The sequence below is a fragment of the Opisthocomus hoazin genome, chromosome 32 (genome assembly GCF_030867145.1).
Source record: "Opisthocomus hoazin isolate bOpiHoa1 chromosome 32, bOpiHoa1.hap1, whole genome shotgun sequence".
NCBI lineage: Eukaryota > Metazoa > Chordata > Aves > Opisthocomiformes > Opisthocomidae > Opisthocomus > Opisthocomus hoazin.
The window spans coordinates 4025692-4036493 of record NC_134445.1 but is presented as its reverse complement, the minus strand read 5'-3'; the positions used below and the strand labels follow the sequence as shown (position 1 = coordinate 4036493).

General features: G+C 53.1%; 1 protein-coding gene across 1 annotated transcript; it reads right to left on the bottom strand.

The window, feature by feature from the left end:
• Positions 1-4211: 4211 nt before the first annotated feature.
• On the bottom strand, positions 4212-10326 carry LOC104338550 (keratin, type II cytoskeletal cochleal-like). The gene is made up of 10 exons (XM_075445723.1): positions 9874-10326; positions 9157-9365; positions 8573-8633; positions 8213-8308; positions 7787-7951; positions 7505-7630; positions 6091-6310; positions 5749-5785; positions 5460-5648; positions 4212-4398 (listed from the first exon to the last, which is right to left on the bottom strand). The coding sequence occupies exons 1-10, from the start codon at positions 10324-10326 to the stop codon at positions 4212-4214; spliced, it is 1743 nt and encodes a 580-aa protein (XP_075301838.1).
• Positions 10327-10802: the final 476 nt, after the last annotated feature.

The window sequence follows — 10802 nt, the reverse complement described above, 5'->3', positions numbered from 1 at the left end:
TGTGCGCTTCCTCAGTCCCAGCTGAGTTCCTTGTCTGTGCTGCCCTGGATGCTCAGGAGCTCTGGGAAGTACCCAGTGCCATCGCCTGCCTCCTGTCCCCAGCCTGCTTCTGGCTGCGTCCCCTGGAGCAGTGACATGCCGCGGGCAGGGGCAGGACTGAGGCTTTGCTGCCTGTGCAGTCTTTCATTTCTGCTTTCATTCCTGGGTCAGTTTTACCCCCAGTAAACTGCACTGAGCGTGGGCTGTGGGCTGGTGGGACTGGCTTAGCTTCAGCCCAGCCCCTGATGAGGACTGAAGCTAGCTGAGACCAGTCCCTCTCCCAGCACTGTCTTCCTCCGCTGAGCAGAGGAACCAAATGTTGGAGGAGACATCTCTCCTGCGGACGGCCAAAGCTTGGAGAGGTGAATCTGGACCTTGCTGCATGGAGACGGCTCCTTCCAGCTCCTTTTGGGGCAGCGTGGGGTGAGAAGGGCTCACCTCAGGGTGGCTTGTGCTTGCTCCCGTTCTTGTAGGAGCAAGGTGCAGGTGCATTGCGAGCCCGTGCTGGAGCTGCGGTTGCAGAAGGCATCACCCCAGCAGGGATGGGACCGGGCAGAGATCCCTGCGCGTTTTCCCGCAGGGTGAGGATGGCGACGAGGCTGCCGGGACCTTGGAGGATGCTTTACCTGCGGGTGCGGTACCTGGACCCCGTCGCTCCAGCGCCCGGCACGGCCCAGCACCTCGCACCTGAGCCAGCGCAGAGCCTTTGCTGCAGCCCGGCACACGCAGCTCGCGGCCGTAACGTCACGGCCAACAAGTCAAATGAAAAAAAGTCCCTGGAAGTTAATTGAAAAGCTCAAAGGTAGATGCTGCCCAGATATTTCTGGCAGGAGGTGCCGCGGTTTGCTGTCACGATGGGTCGTGGATCTCTCTTAGTGTCGGAAGAGATTCGCAGGGCTCCATTTAGGGGACCTTATAAATGCCTACAAATATCTGAAGGGTGGGTGTCAGGAGGATGGGGCCAAGCTCTTTTCAGTGGTGCCCAGTGACAGGACAAGGGGCAATGGGCACAAACTGAGGCACAGGAAGTTCCGTCTGAACATGAGGAAGAACTTCTTCCCTCTGAGGGTGACGGAGCCCTGGCCCAGGCTGCCCAGGGAGGCTGTGGAGTCTCCTTCTCTGGAGATATTCAAGACCCGCCTGGACAAGGTCCTGTGCAGCCTACTGTAGGTGACCCTGCTTCGGCAGGGGGGTTGGACTAGATGACCCACAGAGGTCCCTTCCAACCCCTACTATTCTGTGATTCTGTGATTGCTGCTGGAATTTCAGGTGTGGGGCGTGGGGCACTGACCGCGAAGGGGCACGTGCGGTCTGCGTGGCTGCAGCTCTCCCGCTGGCGCAGAACCACACGCGCTGCACGTGACGCTGGGGAAAAGGGGACCCGCACGCTCCGGGAAACGCCGGGAAATGTCTTTGTGAGCCCGCGGAGGTGAGATGCCCTCTGTGCTTTCTGCTTGTTCTTTGGATCCGGGCTTGGCTCAGTCCGGGGTCGCAGGTGGAGCCGGCTCAAATCCAATCTCTGCTCTGGAGGCGAAGCTGATCCCGCAGAGGCAAAGCGCCCTGCGTTAGTGTGAAGGCAGGGGTGTCAGGAGTCTCCTGCTGAGCGTGATTTCTGCAGGTTGGGTTCAGGAGAAATAATTCCGCTTCAGAAGCAGCTTCACAACAGAGGAGATGTTTGCATTTCAGCGAAAGGAGACAGACGTGACCCAGAGAAACCCAGCAGCCCCCGCTCCAGAGCCCTCCACCACGCAGCGCTGCGGCTGCCAGAGCGAGCAGCGTGCGAGCTGCTGGCGGAGCTGCCGCTCGCGGTTCGGAGGCAGAGCCATCACCCAGCTCTTATCGCTCGGGCCGAGCCTCCTGCGTGCCAGGCTCTGCCTCCCACTGCCTGTCTGAGCATCCCGGGCTGGTGCTGAGCTTCACTGCTGGAGAGACCCGAGGCAGAAAAGGATGGTGATGGGAACAAGCAGGTCTCAGAGGCATTAAAAGCTAGAAAAAGCCATCAAACGATCCACAAAGCAGCATTTTTTGGCCGCCTTGTTTTGCAGCAGTGACTAAGAGAATTTACAAGCATCTGAAACGTGGCTCAAACCATGCACAGACAAAGGATGTTCGTGGTGGTGCAGGGCCAGGAACGTGCCTGGTCTGGACGTCGGAGTGACCTGGCAAGCTGTTGTGGTTCGTGGAGGAGCCGTGAATTTGGGCTCAAAGAATTTCAGGAAAGCTGGAGGTCGTTTAGCTTTGCGGATGTGAGTTGAGGGAAAGACGGAGCCCAGCAGAGAGCAAAAGACAATTGCAGAGGGCAAGTCCTCCTCGAATGGGCAAGTCCTTAGACCCATCCGGTGCCATCTCAGGGACACTATTCTGCTCGTGCTTGGGGACAGGGTAAGGCCGAGGTGCCCCTGCCCCATTTTCCCTCCTGTGGTGACTTAGGCAGGTCAGGAGCACGTCCATCTCACCATACTCAGCTGCGTCGTTTCAGCCGTCCACAGTACAGCTCCATAACTGCAAGTGTTGCCTTCGCCACTGAGACATCTCAAAGCCCTGATTTGTTGTCATGTCTGTTAAACACTTGCACAGCTCTGCCCTGTGACAGCGTGGGGAGGTCGCTTCCTGCGTGCACTTCACTCACAGGCATTAAAGATGCCCAGCTGATTGCCTTTGGGCGGTCAGCAGTATTTCCTCATTCCAAGCCAACTCCACAAGGAGATCCTGCTGCTTCCTGAGCTCATAAAAGCAGTGAAATTGCTTTTTTTCCCTTCTTACAGTGTGGCTGGTTTCCATGCAGATGTAAAGCCCAGCTATCCTGACCAAGGCTCAGAGCACTTCAGCTTGTGCCTCGTTCTCTGCCAGGTAAAATGCACAATAATTATACTTTATAGTACTTATTTAAGTAAGATGTATAAGTTTTTATCGAATACTTTAAGCAATACACATTTGAGTGTTTCTGCCATCTCTGCTTGCTCTTGGTCTCTGTATTTCTCACCTCCTAGTGAGCCGTCCTGATTTTCTCTCTCCAGTTCAGTGTCCCAGCTGAATGCTGTGCTCCTGCTGGACCATCCCTGGCTTTTCCTTCTGGGCTGCGTTGCGGGACGCGGTCGCTTTGCTCCATCCGCCTACCCCTGCAGCCCTGCCGTGCCGCCAGCCACGAACGCTGGGAAGCCAGGTTGGCCGTGCTAATGACAGGACTGAGGTCGTCGGCAGCGCGGTTCTGCCCACAGATGTCGGAGGGTTTTGCAGAGGAGGTAAGTTCTGTTCTTCTCTGTAGGGAAACTGAGGCAGGGGAGAGGTGAGGACTTGGATACAACCAGGCCTGAAAAGAAGGCTGCAGGTGCTGGGGAGCTTTCTTCAGTTCCCTGGTGTTAAAGCTGCATTTGCTTCAGTTTCCATCAGTTCTTCAGTAACTGCCAAGGCCAAAACCCTACTCTGGGGCTGACTGAGATTTTCACCTTGGAATTAAATGTCACAAAACCAGTGTGAGCTGGGCTGAGTCCTCAGCAATGCTGGGCAGGGGGGAGACAACTCCTGTGCTGGGAAGGCTTCCACCTGAGAAGCCTAATGAGCTTGATGAGAAGCCTGATTGGCTTGATGAGGTTTTAAAGAGCAACACCCCATGCAGTGGAGATGAAAAGAGGTCCTCCAGGCTCTGGCTGGTGATACTGGTCCTTTGTGCTCTGCACTGGAGCAGCTGCAGCCTGGGAAGAGGTCTGAAGGATGGGCTGGGAGCTGGGTCTGCTTTGCCTGGGGAGCCACTGCAGCGAGCTGAGCGGGACCTGGCCCGGTGCCGGGAGGAGAGGAGGGACAAGGGGCTGTAAAACCATCCAGCAGCTCCCAGTGTCTGGCTCTGAGGAGCTCCCAGGCAACTCGAGGCAAGCAGTGGAGGTTTTAAGGGGATTTAGCAATCAATGATAGCAATAAAAAGTTTCAGTTAGTATTATGCAAATTGCTAAAGCATCTTTGCTTAGTCAGTCCCTTCTAAGTGGTGGTGTTTGTTTTTCCTGGGGGAAGAAATCGTTTGGGGCTCCACCCTTTCCTAATGAAGACATCTAACCTGGGGAGCCCTGGTTTCTCACACCTTGATGGTAGCCAGCTGTGTCGTAAACAGTCAGCGTTGGGTGGAATGGAGCCCGCTCCTCCTGTGCGGGTGTGAGGAAGAAGAGAGCTGTGCCTTGGACTCAGGGGTTCTCTGGAGAGAGGGTGTAACCCCCCTGCTCGCCTAGCTGGTCACGTGCGTGGAGAACAGATGTGTTGGGGGTTATGGGAGACCACTGAGGTCTGGTGTCTGGGTTAGGAAGGAAGAGCTCCCAGGAGGGCTTGGCCTGTGCCAGTTTTAGACCCCTGTAAGCCTTGGCGTATGAGATCCTGGAGCAGAGATGAGAATTAACCCTCCTTTCCCCAAATGAAGGTGTCGAAATGAGGTGAATGAGTTGCTATGTCAATTTATTGGAGATGCAAGACTAAAACTAGAATAAAAGCTACTGATAAAACACAGGGTCATTAGAAATAAATCACCACTTCTGCTTTTCCTTCAAATAGGGTTAATGTACTTAACTAGCAGTTCAGTGTGCTAGGTACCGGGCGACTGGGAAGGCAATTGATGCTGGTCCCATGTGTTTAAGGTTGGGTTTGGATCCCTGGACTAAGATCGCAGGGGAGCTTTTTGTCTTAGAGCCAGACATACAGATGGATCAGCCCTTTTCATACCTGACAGCGGACTCTGGTCCCCAGGCCCTTCAGTTATGGTGGCATTTATGGCAACAAATAAGCCAGACCATTAAAAACCCAGAAGAAAAAGGAAAGTTGAGGATTGGTCTCAAAACAAGTAATGCATGTATGTAAGCAAACTACCTTCAGTCACTAACACCCCTTGAAATCTGTCCTTTGGGGCAAATAATCAATGAAATCAATGCAAAGTGTAGGGAAACTGCAAGCTAGGCAATTTTGGGTGAGTTCTGCTCATGCCAGGCATGTACGTGTAACCAAAAAGGCTGACTGATAAGGTTGATCCGGGGTAGGAGCTGCTAAGACAACTGGGCTGGATAAAGCTCTAATGAAAATGCTTTTAGGTATAAGGTGCCCTCTCTGCCACTTCATTTTAATCATTGAATCTGTAGGAGTGGAAGGACTGGGGAACTACACCAAAAGCATCTTGTTTTAACTGCCTAGTGGGAGTGATGAGGGGGATTTTAGCCCTTCTTGCTGCTGGATTCCCTAGTGGAAACAGCAAAACTTTGAGCATAGAAAAGACTTCTTTGCCTTTTGTATCCCCATGGAACGGAAGAGGGGCATGCAGCTGGGGGGGAGCTGGGTGCACACCGGCTCTGGCCTGGCTGTTGCTCTGTGTGGGCAGAAAGGTGTGCGTGTTGCTTTGTTTCCAGCCTTGCCATTTATCTGGAGCTCTTCAGGTGTTGCTCCTGGCTGACCTGGTCATGGACACCACCTTCACGGGGGAGCTCTTCATGCTCTGGCTGCTGGCACCATCACTGCAGCTTGCTGCTGCGCCGCAGACCCCCGCACTGCTGGTCCAGCACAAGTTTCTGTTGCCTGACGCGTGGGCACCTGCAAAGCCAGGCTCTGGGCTGTGGGTGAGACCTCCATGCGAGTGGCAGACACCTGTGACAGCCAGAGCAAAGCTGTGTTTCAGCTTGGGGATTTCCCTGGAGAAAAGGCAGAGGATGCCTGAGTTTGGTAGCAGGCGAATACTCCAGCTTAGGGATGTAGGCGGGGAAGCTGCCTTCTGCACAGAGCCCACAGAGAGTGGGAAGAGGTTGTGCATTATCAAGCTATCTTCAGGTTCAAAGCCCTTCAGCCTCAAATGTGAGCCTGACCCTGTCAGGCCTGTCTCTCGCTGTTTGGAGGCAGCAGGTCTGGCTGTTTGGGTGGGTTCGCACCAGTGGAGGTGTTTTAAGACTGACGGGAAGACCAGATCTGCGTCAGGACTGTGTGGCTGATTTGCAGCGTGGCAGCTCTGGAATAGCACTGTCCAGTTGTTTTTCCTTTCAACACGTGCATCTGAAGTAGCTTGTGCAGCACTGCTAGGGTCTGTCACCCACCTGCTCTCCTCGCCCTCCAGCAGCTTCCTGTAGGTCGCAATCTCGATGTCCAGGGCCAGCTTGACGTTCATGAGCTCCTGGTACTCGCGGAGCTGCCGGGCCAGGTCCTGCTTCGCCTTCTGCAGGGCGGCCTCCAGCTCAGAGAGTTTGTGTTTCGCATCCTTGATGGTGGTTTCCCCATGCTGTTCAGCCTTGGCCACGGCGGCTTCCAGCTTGCAGCGCTGCAAGGAGCAAGACACGGTCAGTCTTGCCTGTCTCTGGCTATCTTCAAATGTAATGCAGCATAGCACCAGTTAGGTTGGAAAAGACCTTCAAGATCATTGTGTTCAACCAAACACTGCCAAGTCCGCACAGAATCACAGAATGGTAGGAGTTAGAAGGAACATCTGTGGATCATCTAGTCCAACCCCCGTGCTAAAGCATGCTGCGTGACTAAGCCACGTCTACACGTCTTTTAAATATCTCCAAGGATGGTGCCTCAACCACTTCCCTGGGCAGCCTGTTCCAATGCTTGATAACCTTTCAATGAAGAAACTGTTCCTACTATCCTATCTAAATCTCCCCTGGCACAGCTTGAGGCCATTTCCTCTCATCCTATTGCTTGTTACTTTGGAAAGCAGACCGATACCCACCTCGCTACAACCGCCTTTCACGTAGCTGTAGAGAGTGATAAAGTCTCCCCTTGGCCTGCTGCAGACTAAGCAACCCCAGTTCCCTCAGCCACTCCACGTAAGACTTGTTCTCCAGACCCTTCCCCAGCCTCATTGCCCTTCTCTGGACGCGCTCCAGCACCTCAAGATCCTTCTTGTAGTGAGGGGCCCAAAGCTGAACACAGGAGTCGAGGTGTGGCCTCAGCAGTGCCGAGCACAGGGGGACAAATCCTGCCCTGCTCCTACTGGCCACACCATTGCTGATACCGGCCAGGCTGCCGTTGGCCTTCTTGGCCACCTGGGCACATTGCTTGCTCATGTTCAGTTGGCCATTGACCAACACCCCCAGGTCCTTTTCCATGGGACAGCTTTTCAGCCACTCTTCCCCAAGTCTGTAGCATTGCGTGGGGTTGTTGTGACCCAAGTGCAGGACCTGGCACCAAGAGATGGGTTTGAAGTTGGGCTGTGCGTTCAGCCCTGTGGTAAGATGGATACACAGTCCCCTCTGGCAGGGGTTTGGGGGAGCTGGACATGCAGTTTCAGTTCTCCCTCATTGCTCACAGGGGATGGGATGGTGTAACCACATCTGCCCTTTGATGTTCCATGAGTTGAGCTTTAATGCAGCCCTAGGTGGAGTGGCAGAGTCCCAGCTCATGAACACCCTTTGCAAGGTGCTACAACACCAGTTAATTTAGTCGTGCAAGCTCACAGGAACAGCAATTCACTCTCTGCCCTGCTGAAACAACCAGACCTGGCTGTGGTCACCTGGTCCTTGGCTCTTCTGACTTCTCCGTTCAGTCTCTGGACTGTCCGTGTCAGCTCAGCTATCTTGATTTTTGCCTCTGGCAGGCTGTCAGCGTTTCTGCCTGCAGTGACTCGCAGCTCCTTAAACTAAAAAAGCCCAAAAGACAGTGTTGCATATCCTTAAAACGCACGCTTTGAGTTAAATCAAAGCAAATCAGGAGAGAGGGGGATGTTTCTCTGGGTTTGAAGTTGGCCTAAAGAGAGAAACTGCACCCAAACCCTCCCTCTGCCAGGTTTTCTCACCTTGCTTTCATACCAGTCCCGTGCTTCTGCCTGGCTCCTGCGGGCAATGTCCTCGTACTGAGCCTTGACACCTGCAGTGATGCCATCCAAGTCGAGATCTTGGCTGTTGTGCATCTGCATGATCAGCGAGGTAGCTGAGATCCGGGCCCGCAGCTGGTGGATTTCCTGGTGGCGACATGGGGTTGAGCTGGTCAGAGAGATGCTGGTCCTGCAGTGCTTGCAGCCCAGCCCCACGCTGGTGTGTCACCTGCACTGTCCTCCTTTGCAGGGACCAAGCAGAGATGAATTGCCAGGTCTCACCACTCACCCAAAGGGATGACCGCTGCCCTGTGTCACCCCCCCCTTCCTCTGTCCGGTGAGAAAAGCAAATTCAAAACCCAACTGGGAGACGCAAATGGTGGCTGGAGCAGTAGGGAGGCTTCTTACCTCTGTGTAGAACATTCTCAGGAGTTCAGCCTCTGCTTTCAGGCTTTCCACCTTGGCCTCCAGCTCTGCTTTGTTTAAGAAAAAACATTCCACATCCTGGAGACGCGTTGGGGATAGAAGAAGGAAGTTTGTTAGGGAGAACAGACCCGGGGCTCCCCTTGGGGTGAGGGACTTGCAGTGCTCGTACCGTGACCGTGCACCAGCTCCCAGTGAGGCAGCTGCTGCTGATTTGAGTTCGAGCAAACCCAAGCACCAGCTCCTGCTTGCCCTTGTTTTGTGAGCTGCTCTGGGAAAGAAGTCACTGCGTGCACCCCAAAGACCTGAATCTGGGGAGGAGAATTCAAACAGCCCCTTGCTCACCTTCTTCAGGGTTATAAACTCGCTCTCGGTGCACGTCCGCTGGCTGCATTCGTCCTTGTACCTGTGTGGGAAAATGGGAGATTTTGTTTGAGTTCAGTTCAGTTTTGTTAGAGTTCAGTGCAATTACATCTCTGTTTGCATTTCTGCAGGCCTGCGTTCACAAATTGAAACTCCTAATTTTTTTCCTTCTCCCAAAGCAGTGTTTTGAGATGCTTTGTTCTTGTTTTGTAGCCCATGGGAAAGCAAACATGTTTTCAGAGAGGTTTCTGCGTCTTTACAAATTTGCAGCAGAACTGTTTTCATTCGACCTCCTCAACAGCAAATAGCTGCTGGACATTTCTATATGTGGTTTCCTTGAGTTAGGAAGGAGAGGAAGAGAACCTGGAAGAGGGACATCCTTGGTTTCCTCAATATCTGTAAAATGGGACCTTGTTTTGTATCCTGGATGCTGGCAGATCTCTCCATGTGCCTGCTAGTTCTCTGGGAACCATTTACTACCACAAAAAGTTCATGGTCTCTGCCGGTTTACAAATCTTGAACAACATTTTGAGCCCTGTGCTCACATTTCTCTGTTTTGTACTTACATTTGCTGGTTGGTTTCCAAAACCTGCTGTGCTGCTCTCAGGTCTGTTTCTAACTGGGCTCTGTCGCACCCCAGTGCTTCCAGCTGCTTCTTCAAGTTACCAATATAAGCCCTGAACATGGGCGTGATGGTGTTCCTGCAGTGCTTTTGACCTTGCAGAAAGCTCCACTTGGTCTCCAGCACCTTGTTCTGCTGTTCCAGGGATCGAACCTGAATCGCAGAAAGCAGAGCAGGAAAAGAGGAGAGGATTTAGGTCTTGTGTGAGCCGGTGTCCATGCAACAGCAGTGAAACGTGTGTGCCTGCTCTTGGCACACGTGAGCGCAGCGTTTCCTAATCCGCCGCGCTTTTGTGCATAGGCTGGTCTTGGGCCACCCATGTGGAAATGCACAAAAACCTCATCACTTCCAGAAAGGAGAGATTTGCGGTAAGTGGAGGATGTGTGGAGAGGACTGGGAAGGAACTGGAAGGCTGATGAAACTGCTTTTAGCTTATTCCCTCCATGTGGTCAGACCTAGAGATCAAAGCAACAGTGCCGGTCCACTGAAGCTTCCCAAGTGGCTCACGAACACTGTGGTGCTCAACGGGCACCCTTATGTGAGTTGTCCTCAGTGTCCAAAATGAGCCATCCTACAAGGATTTCATGCCCTTTCCGTGCTAGACACCTCGCTTGGACTCTGGTGCCTCACAGCTGGAGCTCGGGAGGGGTTCTCAGCTCACCTTGTTGATGAAAGAAGCAAATTTGTTGTTGAGGGTCTTGATCTGCTCCTTCTCTTGGTACTTCACTGTTTGCGTGTTGGGATCGAGTTCCAGTCTGAGCGGCTGGAGCAGGTGCTCATTGATGGTGATGGGTGCAATGGTGCATGGCCTGGAGACTCCACCAACCCTGTAGCCAAAAGCAGAACCTCTGCAGCTGAACCCCATGCCGGCTGCACCACAGCCATATCCACGCCTCGGAGGAGGACATCTTCCAACAGCTATCCTTGGCCTGGAGAATGCCACACCATCAAGACTTCTGCTGCTGAAATAACCCAAACCACGGCAGCCCATGCCACCACCCCAGTGACACGAGGCAATGCTGAAACTGCATCGATTCCGGGGAAGAGCTACAGAGGAAGAGCTGAAATTCCTGGTGGCATGGCCGGAGCTGATGCTGTAGGAGCAGCGGGTCATGGTTGCTGGCGGGAGAGGGACTGGTGCAGGCGATGTGCTGGGAGCAGATTCCAGGGTGCAGTTCCCTCTGATCACAGCGGAGCGCCTTCTTCCTTTTATTTGTGTGGAAAATGGGGCGAGGCTGCATGAAACTTCCACAAAATGTTTATGATGCAAAGAACGTGAACTGCTTAGCATATATTGCGCTTACTGACAGAGAAGGCAGCAGCGTGTTTGCCCCGTAAAGGTTTGAAGAATTCTGTAAAGTCAGAGGGGTCATTTATAGGTCTTGTGTAATAGCAACAAAAATTAGGGGAGTTGTGCTGGGTGAATTGTTTTCAGGACCCATGGTAAAAATTGCACGTTCCCCTTTTTACACGTTGGGTGAAGTGGAAGCGAGACTTCGACGATGTGAAATGCTTTTCTGTCAAAGGAGGCCTTTACATTTTGCTGGTACCTCAGCATGCACCTAAAAACTTTAAAGGAGAATGTGATTC